The sequence below is a fragment of the Salmo salar genome, chromosome 10, assembly GCF_965601325.2.
Source record: "Salmo salar chromosome 10, fSalSal1, whole genome shotgun sequence".
NCBI lineage: Eukaryota > Metazoa > Chordata > Actinopteri > Salmoniformes > Salmonidae > Salmo > Salmo salar.
The window spans coordinates 28,300,228-28,315,011 of record NC_138300.1 but is presented as its reverse complement, the minus strand read 5'-3'; the positions used below and the strand labels follow the sequence as shown (position 1 = coordinate 28,315,011).

Genomic DNA, 14,784 nt, shown 5'->3' with positions numbered 1-14,784 from the left:
GTGTATTGTCTCCTGACAGGGCTACGCTGGTGGGATGGGCCGGACTGGACGCACAGGTTACCGAGGCCCGATTGGTCCACCAGGGATGCCCGCCATCGTAGTGTTCAAGAGCTCTGAGGAAGAGTGGGAGACCTTCAAGGTGCTGTTATACTGTGTTTCATAGTACACGACAAAGGCTATGTCAATTTATTCTTGTTTGGTTGAGTGATTATAAATGTGATTATATTTCAGCATAAAACCATTGATTATTGAACCATTGCCCAGACTTTTGATTTCGTATTACTTCTTTAAAATTGTGTGTACTGTTCTCTTGCAGAAAAAGACATTCTACAAAAAGCTTGTTGCAACTTGGCCGGTAGGTGATCTCAGCTCTATATCAGTAGTTTCTAGGCAGAAACAACTAGAAGGATATGCCCTTTAGGTGGCAGTATAGTAGCCAAATATTGTGTATACCATAGGAGTTTAAATCACACCTTATTGTCAATGCAGAATATCAAGTAATGTATTGCATCATATCAGAAGGAATATAATTTAGTATTTTGAAATTATTACACAGTCTATGTACTGTATGTACGGTTGTTTATCCTCAGAGATTGAAAGGCCCTCCAGGGCCTCTTGGCCCCCCTGGGGATGCTGGACCTCCTGTGAGTAAATGTATAACTGTATACTGTATGTCAGTATCCCAACATTGCTCATTATTAGACTCTACTGATTGACACATCACACTCATAATGCTTGTTCACTGACAGCAGAGATTGTTTGTATTCCAGGGACCCCCGGGAATTACTGGAAAACAAGGACGAAAAGGAGATGGAGGGAAAATCGTAGGTATCTCCATTTTATCTGAATTTGAGTCTACACTGAGGCATAACTTGTTTTGCCTGTGAGATGAAACTCAGTCGATGATATGTGGACACGAGTGGAAATTGAATTATATGCATATGTGATCACCCAAATAAATTACAGATTCATTCCAATTGGCATTTCCAACTGTGAGAACACAGGATAAGTATCTGTTAAGCGTGTCTATACGGTATGCTGAATGTAGCTGTTAACTACAATTACTTCAACTCTGAGATCTTAAAACAGAGCAGTGAGGTGAAGCTAACCCATCTGCTGTTTCTATTCTCCCTCCTCTGCTATCACAGAATGTTAACAACACTGAAATAGGATCACAGGATGCTGTTAGATGAGTCAGATGACTGCTTCCAGACTCCACAGTATCATAGCAACACCCACTTCAGGCAACAGGTCAACGCAGTGCTCTCATTAGCATTCATTGGAGATCTGAGCCCAAAAACCACATACTGATTTTGCTTTCAGCACTTCTGTTTGTGAAGCAGCAGCACATTCATGGATATGAGCATTTCCAGTGAGTGCCCAGGGCATCATTAATATAAGTGTTAACAGCACCTTAGCACTTGAGCTCTTTTTCAATGGCCGTGCGTCTGAAATGCATCACCGCTAAGTGTTGCTCTTTTTGCCCTGGCACACTGCTACTGCTGTGAAGCCCAGTAATGCAAAGCTGTCCCAGACAGACGGTGTCAATAGTGGCGCTACACAATGCAGCAGACTGGGCAAGCTGTCCACATCTGATTGCCAGTGAACCCAGCTGACACACTGAAGGAACCACTTTCACCACAGTGTTACCTCAGCTATGACACAGAAAGTGCAGAAAGCGGTTGTTCTGATTGTACACAACACCGCTATCGGGGTTTTGATCATTATCTGCTAGTCTTGTGTAGCCAGACGAGACGCTGTACCCTCGCATTTGTTCTGCGTCCTGGCTAGAAGAACTTGGAAGCCTGTCATGCGAGGCTACTTGTCAGCTAACCAATGAGGGGAAGCTTTACATTTCCAAGGGCCAGCATTGTGGTCAATTGCCACCTACTGAAATCTATACTGGCCATTGATCATTAACTACTATGCTTTCCTGTGGCTCAGTTGGTAGAGCATGGTGTTTGCAATGCCAGCATGGTGTGTGCAACGCCAGGGTTGTGGGTTTGATTCCCATGGGGGGCCAGTACAATTTTTTAAAAATAAATAAATAATAAATGCATGAAATGAAATGTATGCATTCACTACTGTAAGTTGCTCTGGATAAGAGTGTCTGCTAAATGACTAAAATGTAAATACAATTTAATAAAATAATTGTGATGGTTGCTTTCAGTCTTGAATTGGACTTCTCATGGCCCTTGGGCTGCATGTTGTCTGCCATTATCATTGGCTATAGGATTGAGCACACTGAGACTAAATTCTTCATCTTATGCCGTCCGTGTCTGTATTCCAGGGTGGTCCTGGACCACCAGGGATGCCCGGGCCTCCAGGAAGAACTGGGAGTGATGGGATTGATGGTATAAATTCTGATGATGGCCCTGCAGGACCACCTGGGGAACAGGTAGGACACATTGTACAAAGAGTGAAGAGTTTTCATGTGTTATACATCAATAGAGACTGTTCCAGTGTCAGTGTTGTTGACAGAGCTCTCTACTTGTACTAACAGGGTCTCCAGGGTTACAGAGGAGAGAAGGGCAGCAAAGGGGAGCTGGGTGAGTGGGTAAGAATGGCTAGGACTTCTAACGTTATGTAGATTATATCTTAGTTAGATCAATAGAAACACATTAGATATCAGTGGACAGATGACAGACACTCAAAGTAAATGTTTTAAGCAGAGAAAACGTATTACTGTACTCTGACCATGAAAGTTTCATCGTGACTGGAAATTTCAGCACTGCCAGCTGTAGTATATGCCGTCAAGCTTTCCATCGATTGGTTGTGCAATAAATCCCTGCAAGGCCCAATTAAGAAATGTTTTGTAGGCTAGACATTCATACCAGTATGTCTTGCCACCAATTGTTTGTAACAGTAATTCTGTGTATTGTTAAGGGTTATGAAGGGGAACCAGGACCCCAGGGAAACAGAGGACGGAAAGGAGACAAGGTCAGACTGAGTGTCTTGTTTTCATGGAACTAAATGTTCTCACACTTGAGTCTTTTTCATCACTGGTTCCGGAGCTCTGCTGTGAATGCTAATTTTCATTCCAACTAATCCCAGATTGATATCGGTTCAGTTCAGTGAACAACCCAATCACACATTGAGGGATTCATTTGAAGTTCATAATGTGTTTCAACATGAATTCTAACTTGTGTCTTTGTTGTTGTCAGGGGAATAAAGGAAACCGAGGGCTCATAGGGATCACTGGATACATAGTGAGTACTACCTACCTTTGAATATTGCTATTTCATCAGATATGGTACATCAGCTGTTTGATACTGAACCCTCATGTTAAGTATGAACATGTTGAAGTATGTTGAGTATTTAAGTGGTTCCTTTCATGCTGTGTAGGGAATACCTGGAACCAGAGGACAACTGGGCTACCCGGGAACATCTGGACCTCCTGTGAGTCTCATGGCTCTCTGTATATTAAAACAGTTACAACACAGTTATTTACCTGTCTTCTGAAAAATGTCTGCACTGTCTTGAGAGAGTATTTTCTGTTATTAAGGGAGACATCGGTGGCATTGGTTTTGTTGGATCGCCAGGCCCTCCTGTAAGTTATTCTGCTTCACTCTCAATTGGATCATGCTCTGAAATGAATGTCAACCAAGTCACCCAAGCTGCTTATATGAACCTATACATCTCCTTTTCAGGGCAAAATGGGGCCAAGAGGGCCAAAGGGGGTACCAGGAGTCAATGGACCACCAGTAAGGACACATTTGAGCATGATATTGTAGGTATTGAGCCACATGTGTCAACAGCCCTGTCTAATCTCTCTGTCTGTCATTAGGGCCAACCAGGTGAGCGAGGCCTAAGGGGACCACTCAGGCCTCAGGTGAGAATTCATCTTCCTGAATTGAAAGCTGAATTGACATCCAGGTAAATGTACTTGTCCACAATTCATATTATTGTGTCTCATTCCAGGGAGAGCCAGGTCCTGATGGGATTGTTGGATTCCCTGGCGTTCGTGGACCTCAGGTAGAATCATATGTTTTTTTCTCACTCTCATTGATTTGATCATACTACATTTACTCACAAGAGAATATGCACAATACATACATCTGTGCCAGTGATCATAGACCATCTGAAAATCATTGTAGATGATCAATTCACATTTATTATCTGGATTTACAATGAATGTAGAGGATCAATAGGTTTTGAATGTGTCCACAGGGAAAAACAGGTGCAGATGGGCCTACAGGTCCGAAAGGGGATCCCGTGAGTATCAATCAAGGCTGAAGAATTTATTTTTAAAGCATTTATGATGAATATTTCCATAAATTGAACTTGTAATCTACAATCTTACGCAATCCTTCATGTTTTTAAACAGGGGGACGCAGGTGATGAGGGGAATATAGGAGAATCAGGACTCTCTGGGCTTCACGTAAGCACACATTAATGTACACGTAAGAGTTGAAAACTCAAAGCAATGTATTTTATTAAACCAATTATACTGAAAAAGTAATTCACAAACTTGGCCTCTGTTTTTTCCCTCTTATCAGGGAGCCAATGGCAAACCAGGAAAAACTGGACCCTCAGGTGACCCAGTAAGATTACTTAAAGCAATTTCTTTATTTTGTATTGAGTTGATATCTAAGTCTTAAGTATTTAACAGTAATCATGTTAACACTATAAGGACATGTAGTTTTGTCCCACAAAGTAAAAATTCCATGATACAGTAGTCGTTTCTTCCTGTCCCTGAAACTTTACTTACTCTGAAAAAGTTCTGTACGGATTTTCTTACTAATTCATATTCCCCTTCATATCCAATCGCCTAGTACTAACCGTGTAGCTGTCTTTGTTTGTCTGTCTGTCCATGTTCACCTTCCACCTGTAGGGGATCAAAGCATCTAAGAGAAGTGACAAGGGTGACCCAGGATTTAAAGGGGACCAGGTGAGTGGACATTATGCACATGGCTAACATTACTACATACAGTATACAAGTTGCTTCATTTTATGTGACCCTACTCTTCTGTCAGACATGACAGTTCTGTGTATTTGCTTGCATCTGTTAGCAATTGACCTCCTTCCATCCCTTCACTGTGCATTAATTTACTTGTCCTCCCTGATGGGCAGGGTCGACCCGGGCCTCCAGGTAAAAGAGGCTTCAAAGGCAGAGGAGGAGCATCGGGGCAGCTAGGTAATGTTGGACCAATGGGGCCCCCTGGATTTCCTGGAACCACAGTAAGTAGAACCTCATTAATCTGGTCACTGCACAGTACTGTAATGGAATGGAATATCATTACACCTGTTCAGATCACCATATCCTGATGTAATGGTACTTTACCTATCTGTTTCTTCAGGGTTATGATGGAATCATTGGGGAGAATGGGAAGCAGGGAAAAGATGGGCAAAAGGTAAGAGCAGTCTGGAGGTGGAGCTAACATACCTTGTACAGTACTTATCCAGATTGACTATTGTATTTAAACATCAGGCTATCTGTCTTTGCAGGGTGACAGAGGTCTTAGTGGTGGGCCAGGCATTGTTGGACCAAGAGGCGATAAGGTACTAGAAGAGCTTGCAATTTCTGTAGCTATCTGCCACTTTCTTGTAACATTGTTTTGATCTCAGTGGTGCGTACCAATCCAGTAAGAGATGTACTGATGCTGTTGTTTGTTGGTTTCTTAGGGGCGAGAAGGTCGAGTAGGATTTGCCGGTTTGCCAGGGCCTTTTGTAAGTGGAAATAGCATGTCTTCATTTACGAGACAACTCAGAATGATCAAGGTCAAGGAATTATTCACTTTCATCCATCATACAGTGGTGAAATACTATTTTTGACTTGTTTCAAGTAAACATGATCACAGATTTCTGATTTTAGATGTGACTACCAGTTTTACTGTGGCTTGATGTGTCTGTCCTGACCACAGGGAGAGATGGGGAAGTCAGGAGAGAGAGGAGCTGAAGGAGAACCCGGTATTAAGGTTCCTAAGTACCTACACTTCTTATTCTGTCTATACAGTTTTCTGCCATCATCAGTAGAGAGAAATGCCCTCACACCATTGAAGAACAGATCTGATGCTATAACATGGTATATATTGAGACCGGTCAGTATGTTTGAGGTCTTGTTTTCATCTAACACTTGGATTTGAATCACACAGGGGAGGACTGGAATTCCAGGAGTCATTGGACTGAAAGGGCTGAAGGTAAAACTACTATTTTATTTCAGGATGTAGTTATTTTCACTCCTTGCCACACCTCCACATGCACATATTACTAAGAGGGCCAGAGTTCAGAAAAGTGCAATGGAAGAGAACATGAAAACAGAACAATTGTCTTTCTCCACTCAGGGACTTCAAGGCTATCTAGGAGGTAGGGGACTGGATGGAACACATGGACCCCCGGTAAGATCCCATCGTACTGTATGTGTCCTGTGCCAGAGATGGTCCTGTGTTTAATTCACTCACAGGTGTGGTTTGACCATGATCCCTGTCCTCTAGGGACCCATCGGAGGAACTGCATCTGACGGGGATACTGGATCTACTGGACTAAGGGTAGGTATTCTACAACTTCAATTATTATTTTCTATTGTTGACTTTTTGGTCGTTTTTTGGGACTACTAGACCTTGCAGTTGTGATACACTATATATACAAAAGTATGCGGACACCCCTTCAAATTAGTGGATTCAACTATTTCAGCCCCACCCGTTGCTGACAGGTGTATAAAATCGAGCACACAGCCATGCAATCTCCATAGACAAACATTGACAGAAGAATGGCCTTACTGAAGAGTTCAGTTGCAACAAGTCAGATCGTCAAATGTCTGCCCTACTAGAGCTGCCCCGGTCAACTGTAAGTGCTGTTATTATGAAGTGGAAACATCTAAGAGCAACAATGGCTCAGCCGCGAAATGGTAAGCCACACAAGCTCACAGAACGGGACCACTGAGTGCTGAAGTTCGTAGCGTGTAAAAATTGTCTGTCCTCGGTTGCAACACTCACTACCGAGTTCCAAACTGCCTCTGAAAGCAACGTCAACACAAGAACTGTTCGCTGGAGCTTCATGAAATGGGTTTCCATGGCCGTGCAGCCGCACACAAGCCTAAGATCACCATGCGCAATGCCAAGCATCGGCTGGATTGGTGTAAAGCTCGCCACCATTGGACTCTAGAGCAGTGGAAACGCGTTCTCTGAAGTGACGCCACCTGCCCAAATGCATAGTACTAACTATAAAAGTTTGGTGGAGGAGGAATAATGGTCTGGGTCTGATTTTCATGGTTCAGGCTAGGCCCCTTAGTTCCAGTGAAGGGAAATCTTAATGCTACAGCATACAATGATATTCTAGACGATTCTGTGCTTTCAACTTTTTTGGGAAGGCACCTTTCCTGTTAAAGCATGACAATGCCCCCGTGCACAAAGCGAGGTCCATACAGAAATGTTTTGTTGAGATTGTGGGGAAGAACTTGACTGGCCTGCACAGAGCCCTGACCTCAACCCCATCGAACACCTTTGGGATGAATTGGCACGCCGACAGCGAGCCAGGCCTAATCACCCATAATCAGTGTCCAACCTCACTAATGCGCTTGTGGCTGAATGGAAGCAAGTCCCCGCAGCAATGTTCCAACATCTAGTGGAAAGCTTTCACAGAAGAGTGGAGGCTGATATAGCAGCAAAGGGGGGACCAACTCCATAATAATGGCCATGATTTTGGAATGAGATATTCGACGAGCAGGGGTCCACATACCTTTGGTCATGTAGTGTATATTTATATATGATTTCATAGGGAATGGTGGGGAAGACTGGGGCACCAGGGATTCAAGGTCCAGTTGGGAAGAGTGTGAGTATTGTACTGTTCTTAGCTATACACACTCATTTACAACAGGCGATGACAAAATGATCATACTGACCAAGCATGGTGATATTATTTGTCAACAGGGGGATTCTAGTGGTAGAGGGATCACTGGTAAGCCAGGAAAGCCAGGAGTCAGGGTAAGCCCACATTACCCCATAAACATTCTCTAACTCTTTTACTTAGCTATGTCTGACAAAGCAGTTGTGTTTGTCAGTGTATCAGCACAATTTCTTTTGTCAGTTTGTTTTACCATCATTTACATAGGGTGCCAAAGGTAAAGAGGGTCCGAATGGCCTTCTGGGAAATCCTGGCCTGAAGGTACTGAAATGGACCTCCTAAAATACAAAACATTGAAAATTGTTTCCCATAAAGCAATAAAGGAGTTATAAACTGTTTAGTAATACTGTAGTGTGGACATAGCTTACTGATATGTGGATTTCTGAAGGGAAACAGAGGTCAAGAAGGTTCGAAGGGGAAACGCGGAAGTCCAGTAAGTGTCAAATTAGTTCTATTCTCAGAGCTTTGTAAAGTGTGTCTGACTGAATCTACATGGAGACTCATGGACATCTTCTCACATTGTGTTTCAGGGCGTGCAGGGATTGACAGGGATACAGGGATACAGAGGAGCTCCTGTAAGACTACACCACATTTTAGTCATTGTAACAGGGGACATTTTTTTTTTTATATACACGACCGTTCAAAAGTATACACGACCGTCCTTGTTTTTGAAAGAAAAACACATTTTTTGTCCATTAAAATAACATCAAATTGATCAGAAATACAGTGTCGACATTGTTAATGACTATTGTAGCTGGAAATGGCGGATTTATTTATGGAATACCTACATAGGCGTACAGAGGCCCATTATCAGCAACCATCACTCCTGTGTTCCAATGGCACATTGTGTTAGCTAATCCAAGTTTATCATTTTAAAAGGCTAATTGATCATTAGAAAACCATTTTGCAATTATGTTAGCACAGCTGAAAACTGTTGTTCTGATTAAAGAAGCAATAAAACTGGCCTTCTTTAGACTAGTTGAGTATCTGGCGCATCAGCATTTGTGAGTTCAATTACAGGTTCAAATGGCCAGAAACAAAGAACTTTCTTCTGAAACTCATCAGTCTATTCTTGTTCTGAGAAATGAAGGCTATTCCATGCGAGAAATTGCCAAGAAACTGAAGATCTTGTACGCTGTGTACTACTCCCTTCACAGAACAGCGCAAACTGGCTCTAACCAGAATAGAAAGAGGAGTGGGAGGCCCCGGTGCACAACTGAGCAAGAGGACAAGTACATTAGAGTGTCTAGTTTGAGAAACAGACGCCTCACAAGTCCTCAACTGGCAGCTTCATTAAATATCACCTGCAAAACACCAGTCTCAACGTCTACAGTGAAGAGGCGACTCCGGGATGCTGGCCTTCTAGGCAGATTTGAAAAGAAAAAGCCATATCTCAGACTGGCCAATAAAAAGAAAAGATTAAGATGGTCAAAAGAACACAGACACTGGAAAGAGGAAGATTGGAAAAAAGTGTTAAGGACAGACGAATCTAAGTTTGAGGTGTTCAGATCACAAAGAAGAACATTTGTAAGACGCAGAAAATTTTTTAAGATGCTGGATGAGCGCTTGATGCCATCTGTCAAGCACGGTGGAGGCAATGTGATGGTCTGGGGGTGCTTTGTGGTGGTAAAGTGGGAGATTTGTAAAGGGTAAAAGGAATCTTGAAGATGGAAGGCTATCACTCCATTTTGTAAAGCCATGCCATACCCTGTGGACGGCGCTTAATTGGAGCCAATTTCCTCCAACAACAGGACAATGACCCAAAGCACAGCTCCAAACTATGCAATAACTATTTAGGGAAGAAGCAGTCAGCTGGTGTTCTGTCTATAATGGAGTGGCCAGCACAGTCACTGGATCTCAACCCTATTGAGCTGTTGTGGGAGCAGCTTGACCATATGGTACGTAAGACGTGTCCATCAAACAATCCAACTTGCGGGAGGTGTTTCAGGAAGCATGGGGTGAAATCTCTTCAGATTACCTCAACAAATTGACAACTAGAATGCCAAAGGTCTGCAAGGCTGTAATTGCTGCAAATTGAGGATTCTTTGATGAAAGCAAAGTTTGTGTCCTTCAATTATTATTTCAATTAAAAATCATTATTTATAACCTTGTCAACATCTTGACTATATTTCCTATTCATTTTGCAACTAATTTCATGTATGTTTTTATGAAAAACAAGGACATTTCAAAGTGACCCCAAACTTTTGAACGGTTGTGTATATACAGTTGAAGTCAGAAGTTTACATACACTTAGGTTGGAGTCATTAAAACACATTTTTCAACCACTCCACAAATTTCTTCTTAACAAACTATGGTTTTGGAAAGTCGGGTAGGACATCTACTTTGTGCATGACACAAGTAGTTTTTCCAACAATTGTTTACAGACAGATTATTTAACTTATAATTCATTGTATCACAATTCCAGTGGGTCAGAAATGTACATACACTAAGTTGACTGTGCCTTTAAACAGCTTGGAAATTTCCAGAAAATGATGTCATGGCTTTAGAAGCTTCTGTTAGGCTAATTGACATCATTTGAGTCAATTGGAGGTGTACCTGTGGATGTATTTTAAGGCCTACCTTCAAACTCAGTGCCTCTTTGCTTGACATCATGGGGAAATCAAATGAAATCAGCCAAGACCTCAGAAAAAAACTGAAGATCTCCACAAGTCTGGTTCATCCTTGCAAGCAATTTCCAAATGCCTGAAGGTACCACGTTCATCAGTACAAACAATAGTAGGCAAGTATAAACACCATGGGACCACGCAGCCATCATAGCGCTCAGGAAGGAGACGCGTTCTGTCTCCTAGAGATGAACGTACTTTGGTGCGAAAAGTGCAAATCAATCCCAAAACAACAGCAAAAGACCTTGTGAAGATGCTGGAGGAAACAGATACAAAAGTATCTATATCCACAGTAAAACGAGTCCTATATCGACATAACCTGAAAGGCCACTCAGCAAGGAAGAAGCCACTGCTCCAAAACCGCCATAAAAAAGCCAGACTACGGTTTGCAACTGCACATGGGGACAAAGATCGTACTTTTTGGAGAAATGTCCTCTGGTCTGATGAAACAAAAATGGAACTGTTTGGCCATAATGACCATCTTTATGTTTGGAGGAAAAATGGGGAGGCCTGCAAGCCAAAGAACACCATCCCAACAGTGAAGCACGGGGGTGGCAGCATCATATTGTGTGGGTGCTTTGCTGCTGGAGGGACTGGTGCACTTCACAAAATAGATGGCATCATGAGGCAGGAAAATGATGTGGATATATTGAAGCAACATCTCAAGACATCAGTCAGGAAGTTAAAGCTTGGTCACAAATGGGTCTTCCAAATGGGCAATGACCCCAAGCACACTTCCAAAGTCGTGGCAAAATGGCTTAAGGAAAACAAGGTCAAGGTATTAGAGTGGCTATCACAAAGCCCTGACCTCAATCCTATAGAAAATTTGTGGGCAGAACTTAAAAAGTGTGTGCGAGCAAAGAGGCCTACAAACCTGACTCAGTTGCACCAGCTCTGTCAGGAGGTATGGGCCAACATTCACCCAACTTATTGTGAGAAGCTCGTGGAAGGCTACCCAAAACGTTTGACCCAAGTTAAGCAATTTAAAGGCAATGCTACCAAATACTAATTGAGTGTATGTAAACTTCTGACCCATTGGGAATGTGATGAAAGAAATTAAAGCTGAAATAAATCATTCTCTTTACTATTATTCTGACATTTCACATTATTAAAATAAAGTGGTGATCCTAACTGACCTAAGACAGGGAATTTTTACTAGGATTAAATGTCAGGAATTGTGAAAAACTGAGTTTAAATGTATTTGGCTGTGTATGTAAACTTCCGACTTCAACTGTACCAGTAATCCTGAATATTTACACTTCCGGTCAAAAGTTTTAGAACACCTACTCATTCAAGGGTTTTTCTTTATTTTTACTATTTTCTACATTCTATAATAATAGTGAAGACCTCAAAACTATGAAATAACACAATGGAATCATGTAGTAACCAAAAAAGTGTTAAACAAATCAAAATATGTTATATTTGATATTCTTCAAATAGCCACCCTTTGCCTTAATGACAGCTTTGCACACTCTTGGCATTCTCTCAACCAGCTTCATGAGGTAGTCACCTGGAATGCATTTCAGTGAACAGGTGTGCTTTCTTAAAAGTTTATTTGTGGAATTTCTTTCCTTCTTAATGCTTTTGAGCCAATCAGTTGTGTTGTGACAAGGTAGGGGGGCCCTATTTCGTAAAAGACCAAGTACATATTATAGCAAGAACACCTCAAATAAGTAAAGAGAAATGACAGTCCATCATTACTTTAAGACATGAAGGTCAGTCAATCCGGAAAGTTTCTCCGAACAGTTGCAAAAACCATCAAGTGCTATGATGAAACTGGCTCTCATGAGGACCGCCACAGGAATGGAAGACCCAGAGTTGTCTCTGCTGCAGAGGATACATTCATTAGAGTTACCAGCCTCAGAAATTGCAGCCTAAATAAATGCTTCACAGAGTTCAAGTAACAGACACATCTTGACATCAACTGTTCAGAGACTGTGTGAATCAGGCCTTCTTGATCGAATTGCTGCAAAGAAACCACTACTTAAGGACACCAATAAGAAGAAAAGACTTGCTTGGGTCAAGAAACACAAGCAATGGAAATTTGTCCTGTGGTCTGGAGTCCAATTTGGACATTTTTGGTTCCAACCGCCGTGTCTTTGTGAGACACGGTGTGGGTGAACGGATGATCTCTGCATGTGTATTTCCCACCGTAAAGCATGGAGGAGGAGGTGTGATGTTGTGGGGGTGCTTTGCTGGTGACACTGTCTGTGATTTATTTAGAATTCAAGGCACACTTAACCAGCATGGCTACCACAGCATTGTACAGCGATATGCCATCCCATCTGTTTTGGGCTTAGTGGGACTATCATATGTTTTTCAACAGGATAATGATCCAACACACCTCCAGGCTGTGTAAGGGCTATTTTACCTAGAAGGAGAGTAATGGAGAACTGCATCAAATGACCTGGCCTCCACAATCCCCTGACCTCAACCAAATTGAGATGGCATATGTGGGAACTCCTTCAAGACTGTTGGAAAAGCATTCCAGGTGAAGCTGGTTGAGAGAATGCCAAGAGTGTGCAAAGGTGTCATCAAGGCAAAGGGTGGCTACTTTGAAGAATCTCAAATATAAAATATATTTTGATTTGTTTAACACTTTTTTGCTTACTACATTATTCCATGTGTTATTTCATAGTTTTGATGTCTTCACTATTATTTTACAATGTAGAAAATAGTAAAATTAAGAAAAACCCTTGAATTAGTAGGTGTTCTAAACTTTTGACCGGTAGTTTACTACATCGTCTAAAGTCACCAAACACCCTGGTTTTAGCACTAGACTAGAGCATGTCGTGTTAAGTACTGGATGTTCTTAAATGGTGTGTATTGATCTCATTTATACAGGGCATAGCAGGCAATATAGGACCATGGGGTGAGGTGGGCCACCAAGGGCCACCAGGGGACAAGGGTCCCCCAGGATCAGTTGGGCCCCGTGGAGTTGTAGGTTACCCAGTAAGTTACCTTGATGATTTTATTGATTGCTGTATTCTCAACGATTGTGGGGCGATTTACATTTTCTTTCATTTTGATGTCTTCACATTGTGAATGTCCTTAAATTCTAGGGTAAAGATGGACCACAAGGAGGCATTGGGCCAGTGGCAGACAAAGGGGATAAGGTACAACTATACTCTATACTACTGTATATTCTGTCATTATCCATGTCAATGGGGCATCAACTGTATCCAGTGTATTTTTCTAATATCCTGTGAAATATCCTGTGTTTGTGCAGGGGTCCAGAGGAGCTATCGGACAGAAGGGAGTTGCTGGTGTCGATGGTGAGGAGGTAGATTGATTATACTGTATTGATTATTTAGTCATTCTATTAATTCTAAATCTAGATTTGGTAATCCAAAATACAGGCATAACATTTTTGACTAAAGAGTCTGATGTAAATCCATTGATCCTCAATGGGTAAAGACAATGATTGCATAAGAAGGGACAAGTGTTGCTGTGCTTTAGGGCCCAACTGGATTGTGGGGGCCAATGGGGCCACCAGGACTGAAGGGGTTACCGGTGAGTATCACAGGATTTATTAATCATGGTTGACAATAACTGTGATATTCAACTGACAAAAGGATCAATATGAAATTTGAATATCTTAGGGTGAGAAGGGGAAGATGGGCGCTCAGGGGGAAAGAGGTGGAAAAGGGATCCAGGGAGACAGAGGCAACCAAGGTCAACAAGGACCAAAGGGCCCACTGGGGAAAGAAGTAGGTGTTGTGTTTTTTCTAGAAATGTGATTGTGATGGCTCAGAATCAGTCTCCTGTGAGTTGACAGTATATCTTTAAAAAGGAGCTAATGCTGGTGTCCTCTGACTCACAGGGATACTTAGGGCCATCAGGGGACAGAGGGAAAGAAGGAGCTTCAGGACTAAAGGTGAGTCACAAACCATCAAACAAGGGAATTTGTTTCAACCCCACATAAATCCATACATTTGATTGAAATGAGATGAGATTCCTGCCTTATTTCTGTGTCTCCTGATGATGTGGATGTGTCTTGACAGGGCCAGCCAGGCATCAGAGGCCCTACAGGTCTCGCTGGGCGCTACGGACCAGGGGGCAACACCGGAAGAGGCCGGGCCAAGGGAGAGAAGGGGCTCCCCGGAACCACAGTAAGTGTTGTTATGGTACCACAATTTGTAAATATACAGTACAGTATGAAGCTGAAATGTTGCTGAGAACGATGTTCAGGGTTGGGAATGAGTGTCTGACTGGTGTGTTCTCTCTGATGTTATAGGGGCCTCCTGGAAGGTTTGGGCCAACAGGCTTAGTTGGACCAAAAGGACCAACTGTAAGGATGGATTTCAAGGCACACTAT

General features: G+C 42.3%; 1 protein-coding gene across 7 annotated transcripts in view; it reads left to right on the top strand.

Moving 5' to 3' along the window:
- si:dkey-21p1.3 (uncharacterized) overlaps nt 1-14,784 on the top strand; it is a 28,697-nt gene that overhangs the window by 6,730 nt on the left and 7,183 nt on the right. For 4 of the 7 annotated variants that reach the window (XR_001330578.3, XM_082956866.1, XM_014216673.3 and 1 more), the window contains 38 exons: nt 20-139; nt 317-355; nt 591-644; nt 771-824; nt 2,291-2,398; nt 2,504-2,557; nt 2,887-2,940; nt 3,165-3,209; nt 3,346-3,399; nt 3,506-3,550; nt 3,651-3,704; nt 3,788-3,832; nt 3,922-3,975; nt 4,171-4,215; nt 4,328-4,381; nt 4,500-4,544; nt 4,835-4,891; nt 5,074-5,181; nt 5,301-5,354; nt 5,449-5,502; nt 5,626-5,670; nt 5,865-5,918; nt 6,096-6,140; nt 6,285-6,338; nt 6,435-6,488; nt 7,717-7,770; nt 7,869-7,922; nt 8,050-8,103; nt 8,231-8,275; nt 8,373-8,417; nt 13,311-13,418; nt 13,529-13,582; nt 13,696-13,749; nt 13,926-13,979; nt 14,069-14,176; nt 14,290-14,343; nt 14,471-14,578; nt 14,704-14,757. Coding sequence is in view for 6 of the 7 variants with exons in the window: in XM_082956866.1 (XP_082812992.1) it covers nt 20-139; nt 317-355; nt 591-644; nt 771-824; nt 2,291-2,398; nt 2,504-2,557; nt 2,887-2,940; nt 3,165-3,209; nt 3,346-3,399; nt 3,506-3,550; nt 3,651-3,704; nt 3,788-3,832; nt 3,922-3,975; nt 4,171-4,215; nt 4,328-4,381; nt 4,500-4,544; nt 4,835-4,891; nt 5,074-5,181; nt 5,301-5,354; nt 5,449-5,502; nt 5,626-5,670; nt 5,865-5,918; nt 6,096-6,140; nt 6,285-6,338; nt 6,435-6,488; nt 7,717-7,770; nt 7,869-7,922; nt 8,050-8,103; nt 8,231-8,275; nt 8,373-8,417; nt 13,311-13,418; nt 13,529-13,582; nt 13,696-13,749; nt 13,926-13,979; nt 14,069-14,176; nt 14,290-14,343; nt 14,471-14,578; nt 14,704-14,757 (2,295 nt within the window). In the remaining variant the exon portion in view is untranslated. Of the gene's footprint in view, nt 1-19; nt 140-316; nt 356-590; nt 645-770; nt 829-2,290; nt 2,399-2,503; nt 2,558-2,886; nt 2,941-3,164; nt 3,210-3,345; nt 3,400-3,505; nt 3,551-3,650; nt 3,705-3,787; nt 3,833-3,921; nt 3,976-4,170; nt 4,216-4,327; nt 4,382-4,499; nt 4,545-4,834; nt 4,892-5,073; nt 5,182-5,300; nt 5,355-5,448; nt 5,503-5,625; nt 5,671-5,864; nt 5,919-6,095; nt 6,141-6,284; nt 6,339-6,434; nt 6,489-7,716; nt 7,771-7,868; nt 7,923-8,049; nt 8,104-8,230; nt 8,276-8,372; nt 8,418-13,310; nt 13,419-13,528; nt 13,583-13,695; nt 13,750-13,925; nt 13,980-14,068; nt 14,177-14,289; nt 14,344-14,470; nt 14,579-14,703; nt 14,758-14,784 lie in introns of those variants that run through there. The other 3 variants (XM_082956869.1, XM_082956870.1, XM_082956868.1) reach the window with 3 other exon arrangements.